Below are 20,550 nucleotides of genomic sequence, written 5' to 3' on the forward strand. Positions count from 1 at the left end.
CTAACTACTATCTCGCCATCTCTTTATGGTTTGTAATGTTCGAAGGACGTATCATAAAATGCTGTGGTTTGACGTCTTTCTCTGAACACATTGACCACACACCTTCGCCACAAAGTCGCCCTTCAATGATTGATTACATAAAAAAAAAAAAGGTCGGACTGCTCTTTTAGTGACTTTGTTGTCTTTGACACGGACCCCGCTCTCGACTCCGTGGCTTCTTCATTGGATCCAAACAGTTGGGGGGGGGGGGGGGGGTTGGCGGTGGTCGGTAGGCTACATAAACAACATTCCAGTCAGTGATAGGATAAAGTGACCATGACCCAATTTCCTAGTAAGCAGAAAATGCTTCTAAGCAAATTGCATGCTGTAAAAAATGAATGGGGGCACTACTGAGTTTCAATAGTGTGAAATTTATTATGCTTATGGTGGGATACACCAAGTGAGAAGACTGGTTTTTGTTACCAAACGTATTCATGCATTCAGCACTTTGCCTAATGCACGTTTCATACAAGTTGTAAAAAGGCCCCGTGCTTTCACACTCGACTCGCGCGCATGGTCTTAAAGAAACCTGAAGATTGAATCCAAAACATACTGCTTGGGGAAAAACAAATAACGCGAAACTTGATTGTATTCAGGGGAGTGCTAATGGAATTTCAATAGAGAAAACCCTTACACGAAGAAATAACCCATCTAAATAGCCGTCAAATACCTAAACAAACAAAAACCCGGATTTGCCCCATGCAGAATTGATTGCTCAATTAAGTCTTGATAGTTGGACTCTTCATAACAAATGATCTTATGTAACCCAAGGCAAACGGGTCATAATAGTGCACAAACTTTGAACTCATAAAAAGTATTCGGCAATTTTGGAGCTATTCTCTTTATCAAGGATTATGCCTTATCTAATGGTACGACCCTAACCAGTACTGACCCTAACTACTATCTCACCATCTCTTTATGGTTTGTAATGTTCGAAGGACGTATCATAAAATGCTGTGGTTTGACGTCTTTCTCTGAACACATTGACCACACACCTTCGCCACAAAGTCGCCCTTCAATGATTGATTACATAAAAAAAAGAAGGTCGGACTGCTCTTTTAGTGACTTTGTTGTCTTTGACATGGACCCCGCTCTCGACTCCGTGGCTTCTTCATTGGATCCAAACAGTCGTTACTACAGCATGGTAGCTACGGTCAATATTCTCAATCAAGCTAGGAAGGGAAAACGAAGGGTCGTCGGTTCATTTCTCCCAATAAGTCTATCTACCGCCACTTCCAAGACCAGTAGCTCTTCACTCAATAGGCAGCAGTCTTCAGATAGTAGCAAGACAAACGTACCTTACAGAGTCAAATCTCGTTGGCAACAAGTTTTACCTCGATCGTGTTCCAATCGTCTCAAGCCAGTTGAAGGAACACCCATCCCTGATGTTGCTTTGCAAGAGGCAGGCAACATTGCCAATAAGTCCCAAGGCAGCAGAGCTGATCCCACAACAGCTGTAGGGTTGGCAGCGGCAGAGATGATTCTTCGGAGGAGGAAGATCCGAAGTTGGAGAGTTGCAAGAAAGGTCAATATTATAATTGTTCAAAGATGAATAAATGTCTATCAATGTTATTAGTTTTCTGCGATCAAATATTCCTGGTCAAAAGGAATTCGAAGAGAATTGGGTGCTTGGATGGCGGTAAAGAAAGTGGACGGGGGATTTGTGTTTTTCCAAGTCTACGCCAGGTTTACTTTATCCAAGCCCGGTTTACTCCCCTTAACTGCTTTGTATTGGGGATTGGAAAGGAAACAAATAATGAGTTGACATCAAACTAAAATGCTGTTTGTTGGGGGATGTTTGCAAAGGTGCTTTGGGGGACGTTTGTTAGGGTGCGTTCGTTTAGCTTCCCTGGGTCGACCCCGGTGCGTGGCGGTTTTTTTTTCCAGGACGAAGGTGGGTAAATATCTGCACACTCTCGTCCTGGAAAAAAAGCACCACACACCGGGGTCGACCCAGGGAAGCTAAACGAACGCACTGATAGTTTGTTTGTTTGTTGTAATTCCCCTGGCCCTCTAACACACTTATGTCTTGTTATCGTTGGTACCAGTATTTATATAATAACACTCCATACCCAAGACCAGATACCAATTGTTTCACTCCACACTCAATTCTTTGCGATAAATAGACAGGACAGTGCAGCACGAGTTGAATTAGTACAAATGCTTGCTTCATTTACTTCATAATCATCTTTAAAATGTATTCCTTTTCCTTTTGCTTTTGTTTTTATAGAAAATACTATACCAGAAGTTTCGTCGCGTTGCATGGCTTGCAATTCTAGTCCGGCGCGTGTGTAAGATGCACTTTATTGAAGTCAGGTCAGTGTATGGAGTTAGTTTCAGTATTTATACAAATTCACAGGAGCGGAAATGTTGCCATTTAAAGTTCTGAACAGCTCCATGTGATGCCTATTATATAGCAAGGATCTCACAATGAGTGAATGGCGGTCGCTCCATGCCTGGCCCAATTCCACCCGTCACATTATCCGGCAAATCCGACTGCTTGAAACAGTCCGATAGTCCCCTATTGCTCTGACAACCACCAAAAGGGCCGTACTTAAAACATCCCTGTAAATAAAAGCATTTAGTTTTTAGAAAAATATCTCAAAGTGAGATTCTATTCTGATTAAAGACACTGGACACTATTGGTAATTGTCAAAGACCAGTCTTCTCAATCGGTGTATCTCAACATATGCATAACATAACAAACTTGTGAAAATTTGAGCATGATTGGTCATCGGAGTTGCGAGATAACTATGAAAGAAAAAAAACTCTCGTCACACGAAGCTGTGTGCTTTCAGATGCTTGATTTCGAGACCTCAATTCTAAACTTGAGGTCTCGAAATCAAATTCGTGGAAAATTACTTCTTTCTCGATAACTACGTCACTTCAGAGGGAGCCGTTTCTCACAATACACAATACAATCAACCTCTCCCCATTACTCATTACCAGGAGAGGTTTTATGCTGATAATTATTTTGAGTAATTACCAATAGTGGCCACTGCCTTTAAGTCGGGGCCTACACAGTAAACAATTTCTTAAAAACAATCCGAAAACTAATTTAACAATGAGCCATTCCCCCACACGTCATTTATGTGTTTCGCAATTCAACAAAATAATAGATCAAATATTTTGGCCCAAAGTTTTTGGGTCGACTATGGGCGGCTCAAAATGTTGAAACCGTATGAAAGGCAATACACTTTTCGGAAAGTTTTTTACGCTAAAATCATAATGCCTATATCAGTAAATGGATGTGCATAAAATCGTAATAGAGATTGTCCACTTGCTAAATATTCTCGGCCCATGAGTATGATGCGTACATAATTGTATCTGGAAAGCTCTGGTAATTTATCAGTTAATTAAAATTGTGAAATATGTTTTGATATATTCTTTATATCAACACGGATGGCATTGAGTATATACATTAAAGGCAGTGGACACTATAGGTAATTGTCAAAGACTAGCCTTCACAGTTGGTGTATCTCAACGTATGCATAAAATAACAAACCTGTGAAAATTTGAGCTCGATCGGTCGTCGGAGTTGCAAGATAACTATGAAAGAAAAAACACCCTTGTCACACGAAGTTGTGTGCGTTTAGATGGTTAATTTCGAGACCTCAAGTTCTAAACTTGAGGTCTCAAAATCAAATTCGTGGAAAATTACTCCTTTCTCCAAAACTAGGTCACTTCAGAGGTAAACCAACTGTGAAGACTGATCTTTGACAATTACCAATAGTGTACACTGTCTTTAATTGCTTTTTGTTTTGTTTCTCAGTGACGATGCAGATCTTTCATTCGCCCAAGTATCAACCAATAGGCCTACCGCAAGGCATGACATGATGTTTGACGTCACTCAATTCAGAGCCAAGAAACAGGTGACGTGCACTCTCTACATTCCTGGGTCATGATTTGACGTGAATTCCTGGTCCAATGTGGTCCGGCCCTTATGAACCCAGAGTCTGGCTCACTTTTGACCCGGGGATGTTTGGATGGGAAATCGAGAAACATGTTTTACTTGTATCATTGCAATTATTATTTGCATCTGAAATTTATATTTAAACATTTACGTGAATTTTTGCGAATTGGGGCACGAACCGTTAATATTTACGTAAATTTGTACGTGAATATTCACGATTTCGGGCACAAATCGCAAATATTTACGTGAATATTTACGTGAATATTAATTTGCAATTTGGGCAAGAAATCGTGAATATTTATGTGAATATTTGCGTAAATATATTTGCGTTTGGTCACAAACCGCAAATATATACGTGAATATTTACGTGAATGTTTTCGATTTAGGGCAAAATCCATGAATATTGACGTCAATATAATACAAAATGTTCAATGTCCCTTCAGGGCCACCAAACTTTAATATTTTAAAACGATGTAAAACTTCAGACGAGTAAAATGTGCCAATCATTCATAATGTGGGACTCTGCTATTATTTTCTGTAGAAGCTGTTGTCGTTGGAGGCGAAACGAATTCTGCGAACTCCAGCAGAGGAACGTACAACACAGGAACTGTATTATGTAAGAAGGTGGTCAATGCGCACACGCTAAATTAAATTACATGTATCCAGGAAAAATTTTTCTGTGATTTCTGTCCTATGATTTTGTTTCTTCTTTTTCTTTTTGCAAGAGCATTTCGTTTCATATGAAAGCTGTTTATATCAATGCAATGTTATGGTTATTGATATTGTATATAATGTTGATGTTGATTGATTCTCAGGTGCAAATAGCTGTGCGTGGATTGAAGGATATTGCTGGTTACCCTGTCAATATGCAGAAGCGTCTAGCCAAGGTTTGCTGGTATGAGTCGTATGGACACAACCGCGTCATTGTTAGAGAAGGACACAAACCACGATGTTTTTACTTCGTCTTCTCGGGATCAGGTATAGGGGCTTATACTCGATATATCATACTACTTGGGATCATCTGGAGGTCGTTGGTTCAAACCCCGCTCCGGTCAGGCTTTCTTTGTTCCAACCTAAGCTATTTAAAACCCAGTCAGTTTCCCTTGTACTATATGTATTATCAAAAAGTAGAATTTCCTTAAGGCGATCTCTGGCTGCCGCTTCGCAGGTTGTATCGTAATTGGATGGGGCATTGGCTACACGGCAGCTTACATGGCTTCTGACTGGTACCCCCAAACAAAGATATTGACTAACACTAATAGAAGAGAGGCCGCCAACATGGTAGAGCGCCGGTACGTTTCGGGAGGTCGTTGGTTCAAGTCCGCTCCGGTCAACTTTTCTTTGTTCAAACTCAAACTTTTTAAAACTAACCTAGTCAGTTTCTCTTGTGTGGTTTAATACTTGATATTATCATAATAATCACGTCATAGTTATGAATGGCATGGAGTCATGATTTGCAAATATAGGCCTAAGTTAAAGTTTCGCATGGCGCTTGTACTAAGTCATAACTATGACATAAAGTAATGATTATGACTTTTAAATGTTAGGTTTTTTCTCTCTCTCGGAATTTGTCTTTATCACTTCCATCAGGGTGCTTTTGTTACAGTTCTTGAGCCATACTTTTCTGTAGTTGATTTGTTGCACTTCTTACCTCTCTGTGTTTAGTTGTAGTGACTGTGCTGGAACCAGGTCGATTAACACAACGCACTGTCGCCATTTTAAAGAGAGGAGACAGTTTTGGTGTAAGTACATGATGTGTTGAAAACTTATGAACTCTCCTCAAACAATATCGACAGGAGTTTTCAAGAGTAAGGCAGCTTTGCTTTTTATATACACACTAGGGAGGTTTAACTGCCGCGAGCAAAAACGTGAACGTGAACTTAAAATTGTGTTTTAAAAAATTCACGTTTTAGGCATACGTAAAGTTACCATTGTTCACGTCAGGTACTTACGCGCAGACGACATACGTGAACATGAAATAAGCCCAAAGTGGTGACTTAACCTAGAAACGACACAATTTGTTGACATTCGTGTTCACGTTTTTCTCGCGTAGCGTGCAGCTAAACCTCTCCTTGTAAAATATAATATAGATACGATTTATGCAGATATTATGCGTATACGACTAAAGAGATGTTGATGCTAAATTGAATTCCTAGCCTAGTAAAAGAAAATTAAATAATAGTAGGCCTAATCACGCTAGGACCACTTACAATGCACATTTTAAGGTGTCCAGGCATTTAATGGTCTGGACACCTTTTTCTCACTTGGTGAATCTAAACATAATGCATAAAATAACAAACCTATGAAAATTTGGACTCGGTTGATCGTCGAAGTTGCGAGAGAATAGTGGAACAAAGACTACCCTTGTCGCACAAGTTTTGTCCTTTCAGATGCTTGAACTCGAGACCTCATCGCTCGTATACAGTGCTAACACACATCGGTATGGGTAAAACCAAAATTAATATTCTTTATCCCAGATGCAAATTTAACATCTATTATATAGTTGCGGTACCCGCTGCCAAAACACAGGATTCGAACTGCTTCTAGCTACCGGGCAACCTCGGTAGTCTAGTTTGTAAGACACTGCTCTAGAATTGCAAGGGTCGTGGGTTCGAATCCCACCCGAGTAACATGCCTGTGATATTTTTTTTCACAGGACTCGGGAAAGTACTGAGTATTACAGTGCTAACACACATCGGTGTATGAGTAAAAAAACAAAATTATTAATCTTTATTCCCGATGCAAATTTAACATCTCTTATATCGTTGCAGTACCCACTGCCAAAACATAGGATTCGAACTGCCTTTAGCTACCGGGCAACCTCGGTAGTCTAGTTTGTAAGACACTGCTCTAGAATTGCAAGGGGCGTGGGTTCGAATCCCACCCGAGTAACATGCCTGTGATATTTTTTTAACAGGACTCGGGGAAAGTACTGAGTATTACAGTGCTAACACACATCGGTGCATGAGTAAAAAAAACAAAATTAATATTCTTTATCCCCATGCAAATTTAACATCTCTTATATCGTTGCAGTACCCACTGTCACAGGATTCGAACTGCCTCTAGCTACCGGGCAACCTCGGTAGTCTAGTTGGTAAGACCATGGAGGAAGGAAGAGAAGGAACTTTCAGGTCACTAGCGGTGGATCAAAATTTGGGTATAGGCACACGAGGGTGGTTGGTATTCACTTAATCGTGTTAATCGTTAAGGTATACAGTAGCGTCCAAAAATGTTATCGCGTCTCAAAAAAGTAGTTTTTTCTGTATTATATCCATACGACATACGATACCATAGTTGAGTGAAAACCAAGGTATACCGGTGATTACGAGGTGTCGTTGAACGACAGCGGTACCACGGGTTCGACTTTTGAAGTCCATTCGTTCGAGCTCCTTCTCTTCCTTCCTCCATGGTAAGACACTGCTCTAGAATTGCAAGGGTCGTGGGTTCGAATTCCACCCGAGTAACACGTCTGTGATGTTTTTTTCACAGGACTCGGGAAAGTACTGAGTATACAGTGCTAACACACATCGGTGTATGGGTAAAAAAAAGAATAATAGTCTCGAATTCAGTTCAAATATTTTAGTGAGAAGTTACTCCTTTCTCAAAGACTACGTTATTTCAGGGGGAGCTGTTTCTCACAATGTTTTAACCTATCAATAGCTCCCCATTGCTCGTTAACAAGTAAGTTTTTATGGTAACAGTTATTTTGACTAATTACTAATAGTGTCCAGTGCATTTAAACACAAAGTAGGCCTACGTACATGGATTAAAATTGTTAGAAACAACATGGCAGTTTCATTCTGTAAGCGTTATACGTATAGGTCACTGTAACATGATATCAAGCCCCCATTTGCCCGTCTGTTTACTTTGAAGGAACTCGCTATATTGAACCAAAGTAAACGAACCTCAACAGTTACATCCCGTGAAGACCTGGAACTTCTAGTTATATCTATTGAGGTATGAACAAACCTACTGTGACCAGATATTGATGATAAGTACGTTCCGATTTATGTGGCATCTTGTGCTGGTCGGAAATAATTCCGTCAACATTCAAACAATCGTAATATCATTCGATGTACGATTTTATATATAATCCATGTCCAGGCTAGCAATGACGGCTAACACTGGTCAACAAATATAGCACTTGATTGTTGAATTGCCAAATCATTTCAATCTTACATGAACAACGGCAACCAGCCTTCGTTTACTGATGATTTACTACAATGTTACAGGAACACGTTGCCTTGGATCGGACGAGTTGGTCTGTGAAAAGCGTTTGAAACCGTTTGTTATGAAATGTAAATGGTTAGAAAGATGTTTTAAAAGTACAACTCAAACTTGCACGTTTTCTTTTTACCTCGTCGACTAACACGGTCGGCCATTTTTGGGAGTCAAAAACTTGACTCCCATTAATGGCCGACCGTGTTAGTCGACGAGGTAAAAAGAAAACCACGCAATTTCGAGGCATATTTGTATAGATCATTGTTTTCTACTTTTACAACATCTTTCTACCCATATGCAGTTTATAACAAACGGTTACAGAACGCCTTTTAAAGACCAACTCGACCGATCCAAGGCAACGTGTTCCTTTAAACGCTTGAACGTCGGCATCTTTTGCACGAGCTCTGTGATATTTAATCGTCTTACTTTTATCTTTTAGGATTTTATGAAGATTTTTATGTCAGGCGGAGTAAAAAGACTCACTGATTCAGACCACATTGCATTTATAAGGTGAGAAGTTATAATAAGTATTATAATCAAGTGAATACGAACTTTTCCCTTGATACGAATGTTGTATTCGATAATGCCTTTTCGTCTTGTATGTTTATAGGAGTATCGACTTCCTAAAGGGTTGGCCAATCGAGCTACTTGATCTAAATCCAAAACAATGCGTCTTCAATTTTTTCAGGTATTTGCAAATTTGAAATTGACTTAATAATTAGTGCCGAGTCGTTACTTGTTTTATCTGAAAAGATACTGAAACCACAATACATGTTTACGTTAATCATATTTATTTATTGGTTAAAAGGAGTTCCTCGAGTCTAAAACAATCAATTTTGTTTAAAAAAAAGTTCTTTTAAAACGACAAAATAACTATATGTGATATCTTTGCAGAAGAGGCGCAGTGCTAGTCAGGGATAGTAAGTGTTCAAATTGGATCTATATTGTCAAAACGGTAGGTTGGTCTTAAGGATTGTTATAGTATTGGTAATTGTCAAAGACCTGGGGTCGATTTCACAAGAGTTAGGACTCGTCTTATCTCGAGTTAGGACGAGAAACTCGTCCTAACTTAGGATTAATCTTAAGGTCTGCATGCAACAGTGCAGATGGGACCCGTCCTATTGCTACTCTCACACTAGGGAAAATATGCTAGCGAATGGGCTTACGAATGGAATTATTTGACAATCGCTCAAACTTCGCAACATTCGCCGTGTTTCGTAAGCGTTGGTAACAATTTCGGAACATTCACTAGTCATTCTCCACCTCTTTTCGAAGATCACTCAATCAAAATGTGGCGAATATTCTTGCGATTATGAATAAATTCTTTCGAATAAAAATGTTTACATTCGCGGTGAATTCGCCAAACAACAATTGCGATTGGATGGTGAATATTTTCATCTTGGTCACCCCTCGGTCGGCCCTCGACCTCTCCTTAACAATATATGACGAATGATTACCAACGCTTGACAATGCTAGCCACTGCCTTACAAACATGCACCGATATTGCGCACGTCCCGACTGAGCTTACCAACAATTTCAAACAAATGAAGCGTTTGCTAGCGAATGTTACGAATGCTTGCGAATGCCTGCGAATGCTTACGAAAGGACTTACAAACGTTAATAATGCTCTTAGGAATGTTACGAATGTCTTACCATCGTTGCCAATGTCTTGCCATTTTCTGACTAATTTCCGAACAATGGATTACGCGGCCGCGATTGCTATAAATACCGGGGCGAATCTTGCTCTGGCCACTTTTTCGTTTGACCATGGTAGAGGAAGAAAAGGAGCTCGAACGACCCGCAAAACCGCAGAGTAACAAAAGAATACCCTGACAATGCCCCTGTCTGGCCAGTGGAAAAAGATAGGAGGCCTCCAGCTGGACGGCCGATTAACGAGCGGGATTAAATCTCTTTGTACAGAACCCGTGGTACCGCCGCTCTGCACCGTTGCCTTCGTGTAAAGTTGATCATTGTGAAGAATTGTGAATATACACTGTTAATTTTGGTTTTTACCCATACACCGATGTGTGTTAGCACTGTATACTCAGTACTTTCCCGAGTCCTGTGAAAAAATATCACAGGCATGTTACTCGGGTGGGATTCGAACCCACGACCCTTGCAATTCTAGAGCAGTGTCTTACCAGTGAATATACACGTTTTCATTTACCGTTTGTGGTGTTTCTCTGAAACATCATGGCATATTTTAATTTTTTTTGCGACTTTCCGGTCACTCGCGGTGGTTCAAAATTTGGGTATTTGCACACGAGGGTGGTTGATATTCAATTGTGTTTTTCGATTTGGTGAGCACAAGTGTACACAATTTTTATCAGGTCTCAAAAAAGTAGTTTTTTCTCTATTATATCCATACGACATATTATGACACCATAGTTGAGTGAAGAACCAAGTGCGCACGCGCAAACTCGCATACGCTAGGTCGCCCATTGTCTGTATAAGGTATACCGGTGATTACGAGGTGTCGTTAAACGACCGCGGTACCACGGGTTCGACTTTTGAAGTCCCTTCGTTAGAGCTCATTCTCTTCCTTCCTCCATGGTTTGACAAACAGCAACACCACATTTGTAAGAAAGGGGACCCGCGAAGGTTACAAACGCCTAAAGCCCGGTTCAAACTTCATGCGAAGGCGAATGCAGAGCGAATATTGGTGACGCAACAATCGGTACGCGCTCCATTTCCCTTTGTGATGCAATGACATTCGCATCGCACGAAGCATTCGCAGGAAGTATGAACCGGACTTTACAGGTGCATTTACGAACGTTGCCACAGCTTACGCATGCTTTACAGACGTTAACAATGGCTTACCAATGCTAACAAATGTCGAGGCGAATGACCGTCTTCGCAACATTCGCTGCAACAAACCGATTTGTAAATTGACCGATCTTCGTAAATTGACCGATCTTCGTAAGGAGATGGGGCTTGACGGGTAACCGCTCCGAATTTGTTACGAACGCTTACGAAGACACGGCGAATGTTGCGAAGTATGGGCGATTGTCAAATATTTTCATTCGTAAGCACATTCACTTTAATATTATGCGCAACAGTGTGAAACAGCATTGGGAAGCGCTTTTTAATTTCAGCGAATGTTGCGAAGACAGTCATTCACCGTAGATTTTCGTAAGCATTGGTAGCCATTAGTAACGTTGGTAAAGCGTTGGCAACTTTCGTAAGCTATTGTAAGGCATCTGCAATCATTGGCTAGCATTGTTAAGCATTCGTAAAAATTCGTAACATATTGGTACGGACAGGTCGAGGGGTGACCGAGGGCGAAAGTGAAAATATTCACTATCAATTCGCAAATTTTGGGCGAGTTCACCGCGAATTTCAAGTATCCATATTCGCCCAAGTGTGAGAGTAGCATAAGACTTTGTGAAATCGACGGCTGCATCCTTATTTGGTGTATAGAACAACATTATGCATAAAATAACAAACCTGTGAACATTGGGCTAAATTGGTTATCAAAGTTGCAAGAAAAATAAGAATAAACGTGAATAAACATCATTATTGCATAAAATTGTGTGCTTTCAGATAGGTGTGAAAATTACCCCATTCGCTAACAAAGGGGTCGTTTCTAACAATGCTTTAAGTATCAACATCTCTCTAGTGCTCTTTACCAAGTAAATTTATAGGGTCATTAAGTTTTGGAAATTAAACTAAACTGAAATTCAGTGGGAAAAAAGTACTAAATAAAAAGATATAACAAAGTTACTGGGAACGAGGATGATGAAATGATGGGAGAAACAGGACGCAATGATGACAATGTAAGACTACGGAATGGGCAGATCAGAACAGAGGGGACATGAAGTACAACGAGGTTGTCCTTACGAGTAGTTCAGCTTAATTTTATGAACGCATAAAAACAAGTTAAAATTGTTACATTTTTAACAGGGTAGCTGTTCTGTTATAATAAAGCTTAAACAAGGGAAATCAACCGAAAAAACATCAAAGAATACAATAAAGAAAGGTAAGTTTATTGAAGGTGAGTGTAGTGCACGATGTTTTCTGCGTCTGTCGTGGGTTAATCAAGTTTGGGAGTTCACCACAGAAATATAACACACATTAATTGTTTTGTTGCACCCCTTGTGATTAGAAGATCGATATCAATTCACTTGCAATATTATTGCAAAATGTTAATACAATGAAGAAGGCCTAATACACCCGTAAAACAAACATCTAGAAGCAAAGGCAATCGTATTATAACACTAAGCAACAACTAAAAACCACAAAACACATGGTGATGGAGTTGGAGGGGGCCAATAAAAGCAAAGCTTGTTCAGTATGGACCCCCCCCCCCCATAGAAGACCCTTCTGAAGGAACAAAGGGGTATCAGAACATAGGGGTGGCAGAACATAGGGGTATCGGATTATGTCGGAACACAGGGGTGTTCCGAAACATAGGGGTATCGGAACATAAGAGTGTTGGAACACAGGGATATCGGAACATGTCGGAACATACGGTTGTCGGAACTTAGGAGTACCGGAACATAAAGGTATCGGGACATATGAGTGTCGGAACACGAGTGTCGGAACATAGGGGTGTCGGAACATAGGGGTAGCGGGATATAGGGGTATCGGAACACAGGGGTATCGGAACATAGGGGTTTAGGAACGTCAGGGTATCGATACATGAGTGTCGGAACATAGGGATGTCGGAACATAGGGGTGTCGGAACATAGGGGTATCGGAGCACAGGGGTGTCGGAACATAGGGGTTTAGGAACGTAAGGGTATCGGAACATATGGGTGTCGGAACATAGGGGTATGGGTATCAATTGTCGATGTTCCTCCACAATGTTGTTTATTAACTTATACAATACGACCCCACCCTACAGAAGGGAAGAGAACCATGGGTTCGAAGCACCCCAACCTCGTCTGTCGTCTGCCGCCTTCACGTCACGAGGCAAGACTCATCAAAAAAGAAAACTCATTTCTTCGTAACAAGGTTCGCCTCTTGCAAAGAACAAGGCCATCATTGTTTCACCGCGGTATGGATTTACCTCTAGTATCACCAGCTGGTCACGGTGAACATAGTAAGCTAGACATGGAGACAACTAAGATGGAAAGCAAGGAGCTAAGGAGGATTATTGAAGCCTCTGGATTAACAATACATGAAGAGGAGAAGGATGAAGACAGTGGAAAGACGGAGGAACACGAAGATTCGAGAAATGAGGTAGATACAAAGTTATTATTGTGTTAACTAACTTTGCCTATCTTGAACATTCTCTTGATTTATTTGTGATCAAGAAATGAGCAATGCTAGTGAATGTCCCGAATTTGGCAACGTGCCGTTGACATTAATAGGGACTTTTCGTTTTCGACGACGGATGGTTCTGCGACGGTAAAGATGACATTTGGCGTCATCTGCGCATGCGTCGGCTTTGAGGACGGTCGTCCCTCAATTTCTACGACAGTACTTGGGATGAATCTTCGTTGTGCTGAAAACGACTCCGTTTAGCTGAACAACCGTCGCAGAACCATCCGTCGCCAAAAACGAAAAGTCCCTATTCTGAGCTTTTAAGGGAACACGTTGCCTTCGTTTTACCTCGTCGACTAACACACGGTCGGTCAAAAAGTTGACTCCCATAAACGGCAGACCGTGTTAATTCGCGACATAAAATGAAAACCGTACAAGTTTGAGTGATACTTGTGTGGATCATTATATTCTACTTTTAAAACATCTTTCCAACCATATACATTTCATAACAAACGGTTTCAAACGCTTTTTTATAGACCAACTCGTCCGATCCAACGCAACGTGTTCCTTTAATGCACTGCTGGCAGTTTAAAAATGAATATCATAACTTGATCTTGAGTTAGACAAAAACACTCTCAAGTAACCCAACAATTAATCCAATGAAAACAGCAGCTTTTAATTCACAAATAAACTTATAAATAGTTGAAAATATGTGTTAGTAATTTTCTTTTTCTACTTTCGATTTATTTTTAGGAAGTCAACGTGGATAACAACGACAATGGTACGTTTACCAATGTTTGCTTCTTCAACTAGTGGGACATCGCTAAAAACGATGTGGTTTGCCACCGCGCCGCCCCCCCCCCCCCCCCCCCCCACAAAGAGAAGATAATGTCAATATTGCTGGCCCAAAGTTGTCCCCTAAATGAAATTTTAAACAATTACTAAGCATGTATTTTGAAAGATTCTCTTTTTAATTTTATGTTATAACAATTATTTTCAATTTTATTTTTATTTTAGGGGCAACTGGGTAAAGAGAGAGAGTTTAATGTATCGAACCATTAAATTCATAAATTGTTCAATCCGGGTGTGTGGGGGGGGGGGGCTCCAGACTCCGCCTCTTCTGGTTACGCAACTGAACTACTGCTGATGCGTTTATTTTATTGTTTGCAGAAGAACCACAACAAGCTGTCTTTGGACCACGCCGCACATTTGCAGATGATCTGAATGCTCAAAGTCAGAAGGTTATTAATAAGGGAATAAAAGGGTAAAGACGATTTCTTAAACTGTCGTTTAAAACCGGCAGGGTCGGGGCCGTGCAATAAACGCACGGCCCCGACCCTGCAAGGTTTTGAAGCGGCAAAAGAACAAGTCACTACTCTTTTCATAAATGCCTTTTTGGTTAAAAGGCGTAAATGAAGTATGAAACTCTGTAAAACTTATCCGTTTTCCGACGTCCTTGAGCTCTGTACGTGTGTTGCTGACCGAGACAGTTTATTTTGGATACGCATTCTTGCGCGTATTAGTATGCATCTAAACGTATCCAAACACACCGGCTATAAACACCTCCAGCTGGTCTTTATCAACCGTATGAACACCCCCACGTGACGCGCTCTCCACCAAGGAAATTTATTATGTCTAATTAAACATGTATAGATACCTCAGACAATGTTGCTATTCCTATTAACACGTCACGTGGGGTTGTTTCTTTATAATGACTAGCTGGAGCTATTTATAACCGGTTGTTTTCGGATACGTTTGTGCGGGTTAGCCCACAACCTCGTTTCCAGGGGTTTCCAGGGGCGGTCTCGCCGTGCTATTTTTGCCTATGAATACGAGGGTACATGCTACGCGCACGGAAGCACGGCCCTGCCGGTTTTAAAGTCACCTGGAAGTGGTATTTTTTCAAAATAAAGCTTTTGTCACTAATATATGTGTTTTGATGAGTGGAATAAGAATAAACAGTTAACTAAGGTTTTAAAAAATCAGTTCTTATGTTATTTACAAATTTAAGAGTAGACCCCGACCCGAGAGGGCGCTGTTCGTGACGTCAATCGAGGCAGACTTTGCCTGTAATGCGTAGAGTAAACACAATTGCAAAGTACATGTACGGACCAAGTCGTTTTTTCCCCCGGCAATGCCGACCAGGTGTATTGCTGCTGAATGCAGAAAAACACTTTTTGAAATGTACCAACTCACGACTTGGACGTACATGTACTTTGCACGTGTGTTTACTATACGCATTGCAGGCAAAGTCTGCCTCGATTGACGTCACAAAAGGGGTAGGCGGAGTCTGCCCCCCAAACAACTTTATATATTTTTTAAACATATAAATCGAGACAAACAATTCCTAAAAAAATTGTTTTATTGTTCGTAAGCATATACTCTTATGTTTGAAAGAAAAAAAAATCTATTTCCAGGTGACTTTAAGAACTAGTCGCTACCCTTTTATTCCCTTATTTAAATTGCGGGGAAAACTGCGTACGGGACTTGTAAAATTACACACAAATGGATTGTCTTGCTGCATTGTGTTGAATCAATCTTTCATTCACAGTCATATCATTTTCAACAACTCTCTCATTTTCAGGTTAAAACGAATACTTTAGAAGACAACGATAATGATGTTGTTTACATCTGCGTCCGATTACTTGTAAAGGGAGGTGCATTCGTGAGTACATTCAATCTGTCGATTACAATAAGATCTCTTAATTTGTTGCTGAGTTAATTAACACAATTTAAGGCTAAGTTTAATTAAGTTATATCAAGGCTTGAGTGTGAGACAATATCGGGAAAAAATACATTTGTCTTCCTAAAAGAGACTGGACTGGAAACTTATTTGGATTTGAAGATCAATGGACCATCTTTGGAACGGTTTCTAGTGGTTACGCTTCGTGAGTTTGTAAAATAAGTTGTCGTTTTATCGTAAATAGTGATTTAATGTGCAATATTGAATGAAAAAAATCCATCAATGACAGTTGTTAACAAAAAAGAGAGGTTTTTATCCACACAGTTTCACAAGACCAGCACCCACAGTGAGGGGCACAATGGTTTGGAAGACGCGTGTGGCCATACACACGTAGCCTACTCATCAGCTGCAAGGCCTATGCACTTGAACTAGTTTATTTTGTTATTTTATTTTGTACCATCAGATAAAATGCATGGTTTGTGTGCGGAAGAGAATGCCTTATTTATATATTTTAGTTTACGCTACAATCAACATGTGCCAAGGTTTCAAATGAATGGATCACGTTAAAGGAACACGTTGCCTTAGATCGGTCGAGTTGGACGTTTGGTATAAAATGCATATGAATCGAGAGATATTTTAAAAGTAGAATATAATGATCCACACAAGTATCACTCGAAATTGTGTGGTTTTTCTTTTACCTCGTCGACTAACACGGTCGGCCGTTATAAATGGCCGACGTGTTCGAGGCACATTTTCGAGGCAAATTTGTGTGGATCATTGTATTCTACTTTTAACACATCTTTCTAACCATATGCATTTTATAACAAACGGTTTGCAGAGGCTTTTTATAGACACACTCGGCCGATCCAAGGTAACGTGTTCCTTAAACAATGGCTTCATCCGTTTTGCAAATAAAGACTAGAATTTCTGTATTGTGCTGTTGAAAGCATGTCTTCAAAGACACTGGACACTATTGGTAATTGTCAAAGACCAGTCTTCTCACTTTGTGCATCTCAAAATATGCATGTTGAACTCGATATTGGTCATCGAATTTTTGCGAGATTATGGGTGCGTTCGTTTAGCTTCCCTTGGTCTTCCCCGGCTGCCCCCGTACGTTCGAATAGCTTTGACGTAATCTCAGGGGTACCCGGGTCGGCCCCAGTGCCCTGCTTGTAGAGTGGGTCACTTGGGGTGACCCGATGTGCATAACAACATGGGGACATTGGGAGTGTGTTCGTTCGATTAGATCTTGTCAGGGGATCCGCGGGGTCGACCCAGGGAAACTAATCGAACGCACCCAATAATGGAAGAAAAAATGCCTTATCACACGAAGTTGTGTGCTTTCAGATACTTGATTTCGGGAATTCAAAATCTAATTCTGAGGTCTCGAAATCAAATTCAAATACTTTAGTGGAAAATTACTTGTTTCTCGAAAACTACGTTACTTCAGTTGGAGCCGTTTCTCACAATGTTTTGTTCTATCAACATCTTTCCGTTGATCCCAAACAAGTAAGTTTTATGCTACAATTATTTTTTAGTAATTACCAATAGTGTCCAGTACCTTTAAGATGGACATTTTTCTCAAGAAACACTTCTTAAAATCAACCTTTTTAAAAAGTAAAATGACTCAAACTAATTAATTAACCACTTACATCTTAGAACATTTACAAAGAAATTAACAATCTGAAATTTAACATTATAGTGATATGTTTTCAATAATAGGGATTGGCTGAGTTGATGTTTAGTGAGCAACCAAGCGTCAGTCTTGTTAGTAACGGAGCAGAATGTGTGGTTCTTTCCAAACATTTCTTTCTTGAGAATGCACCAGAGCATCTTATTCACCGAACCAGACTGTTGGTGAGTAATGTGCGTTGAGTAAACCTTATGGAAATCTGTAGGCCTACAGATAGATTGATATAGGCCTATTTCGTTTTGACAATATTATTCTGGAACTTTATGATGGGTGAACTTGGGAATAAATTCATTTACCCGTTATTATTATTTACGTAAAATTATCTAAATTGTATATTGTTGATGTTTATGCATGTAGGTAACGCCATACGGCAGCGTAGAAGAACTACAAGAAAACTTTCAAAAAGAGCTTTCTTGGAAGAAATATCGCGACACGACACTTCGTGAGACAGTTGGCAAACTTCAAACTGAGAGGGCGACATTGAAAAGACCTGATCACACTTCGTAATATTGCACTTGGTGCCTGAAGAAGAAGAAAAAAATACGTCAGCGTAGTAATCCCTTCCGTATATTAAAGGCAGTGGACACTATTGGTAATTACTCAAAGTAATTATTATTATAAAACCATACTTGATTACGGGGAGAGGTTGATAGTATAAAACACTCTGAGAAACGGCTCCCTCTGAAGTAATGTAGCTTCGAGAAAGAAGTACTTTTTCACGAATTTGATTTCGAGACCTCGGATTTAGAATTTGAGGTCTCGAAATCAAGCATCTAAAAGCACACAACTTCGTGTGCTTTCATTATTCTCTCGCAACTTCGACGACCGATTTAGCTCAAATTTTCACAGGTCTGTTATTTTATGCACATGTTGAGATACCGCACCAAGTGTGAAGACTAGTCTTCGACAATTACCAATAGTGTCCACTTTCTTGAACTCACAGAACCTCAGCACAACGATCCCTAGAGTAGTTCTCGAAGGATCCTCAGTCTCGTTTTTGTATAGTAACGGAAATCCCAACAAAGTGTACAAAAAGTTGACAACAAGGTTTTATATCGATCAGTCTTTGAAGTGTTACCAACAACTTGAGGGCGCTATAACGTACCCTTCGAGTGGATTAATTCACTGCATCATGGTAACAGTGTCGGGGGATTTTAACCCCCGCCCTGCCCCTTTCCAACCCCACGGCTTCAGACTCCGCTCTTGTCTGGGCCAAGCTAGCCTGAGCCGAATCTGGAGCCGAAGCCGTGGTTTCGAAAAGGGACTTTCGCTCGTCCCCATCGCCTTAAAGGCAGTGGACACTATTTGTAATTATTCAAAATAATTATAGCATAAAACTTTACTTTGTAATGAGTAAAGGGGAGAGGTTGATGGTATAAATCCTTGAATATTACAGAAGCTCAAAGTCTACCTCACTTGGAACACGTTCGGTGCATACAGATAAAGGCAACACAAGGCAACACAAACTGCCCGGATGTATTAAGTTTCAGGTAAAATCGAGAGCATTTTACGGTTGTGTTTAAAATGTTTTAGTCTATCCGGCTGCTTGCTATGCCAGATTTATCTGAATTACTTCCCTCAGCGAATCTCTGCGGGTCCTTTACGCTTCCTGCAAAAAGAAGGGGGTCTGGTTGCACTCACGTCCAGTTCACATTTACTACTGCGATCGGGACAGACCTGTAGAGGGCTAATACCCTTTTACTTACTCTGAAAATGGCATTATTGTTATATTCTGGATGTTGTCAGACTTGTTATTCCCATCGTTATACAACGACGCAGTTTATGAAGAGGGGCCAAACGTCATGTCATTATTATTATATTCTGGCTGTTGTCAGACTTGTTATTCCCATCGTTATACAACGACGCAGTTTATGAAGAGGGGCCAAACGTCATGTCATTATTATTAATACTGAATTAGAATAATCTCGTCTTGGATAACTTGATCAGTACTGTCTTGATTAGAAACATTTTAAATGTCAAGAATTTCGTTGTACTTTCTAAAAACTATAGGCCTCTTTTTAAGACGAGCATGGTGAGACTATACCGAACACAAATTTACGAATGTTTAATATTTTGCTGCTAACTCAGGGGACAAAGCGATGCGTTTCATGGCAGTCACATGGGGCTCATAAATTATTGATCGTGCCAACATTTTTGTTATGTCACTGAAGGTGCCAGGTAATGTCAGTGGACAAATACAAACCTAAAACATTCTAGTGGCATTAAGGCCCAATAAATAAAATGAACCGAGGAACGCTGAACTATTGTTGTGATCATATTTTGACAATACATTTCTTAAGTGAATAGTGTTTACCATTAATACAGTATTATCAAGTTCATGTAGATCACAATGATTGAGTATGGGTTCTCTGTGGCCATCAACTTAACTGGATTCCTTATCAGATTATTAATACCATCACTTTGCATACCCGTTAACAAGTTTGGCAGATCACATTTTTGTACATTCAGTTTGTTGATCTATAAAGTTAGTTTCTTTTCTGTATAGGCATAAATCGCAAAATGTTTTAGCTGTATTGTTAACGGTGTGTACAGCTGAAAGACACTGGACACTATTGGTCATTGTCAAAGACCAGTCTTCTCACTTGGTGTATCTCAACATATGCACAAAATAACAAACCTGTGACAATTTGCGCTCAATTGGTCGTCGAAGTTGCGAGATAATAATGAAAGAAAAAACACCCATGTCACACGAAGTTGTGTGCTTTCATAATTATGCTCGATTCAGAGACCTCAGATTCTAAATCTGAGGTATTGAAATCAAATTGGTGGAAA

The 20,550-nt window shown here is 40.1% G+C and overlaps 1 protein-coding gene across 1 annotated transcript; it reads left to right on the forward strand.

Moving 5' to 3' along the window:
- The first annotated feature begins 1,120 nt into the window (after positions 1–1,120).
- LOC117307475 lies at positions 1,121–18,331 on the forward strand. The gene is made up of 17 exons (XM_033792238.1): positions 1,121–1,564; positions 2,270–2,355; positions 3,812–3,911; positions 4,494–4,568; positions 4,768–4,930; positions 5,618–5,694; positions 7,826–7,909; positions 8,613–8,683; positions 8,784–8,861; positions 9,068–9,128; positions 12,077–12,152; positions 13,020–13,357; positions 14,135–14,162; positions 14,552–14,622; positions 15,966–16,046; positions 17,787–17,921; positions 18,115–18,331. Exons 1-17 carry the CDS (start codon positions 1,121–1,123, stop codon positions 18,262–18,264), a joined length of 2,118 nt encoding a protein of 705 aa, XP_033648129.1. The 3' UTR covers positions 18,265–18,331.
- The last annotated feature ends 2,219 nt before the right edge of the window (positions 18,332–20,550 follow it).

This window comes from Asterias rubens, chromosome 2 (genome assembly GCF_902459465.1).
Source record: "Asterias rubens chromosome 2, eAstRub1.3, whole genome shotgun sequence".
Classification (NCBI taxonomy): domain Eukaryota; kingdom Metazoa; phylum Echinodermata; class Asteroidea; order Forcipulatida; family Asteriidae; genus Asterias; species Asterias rubens.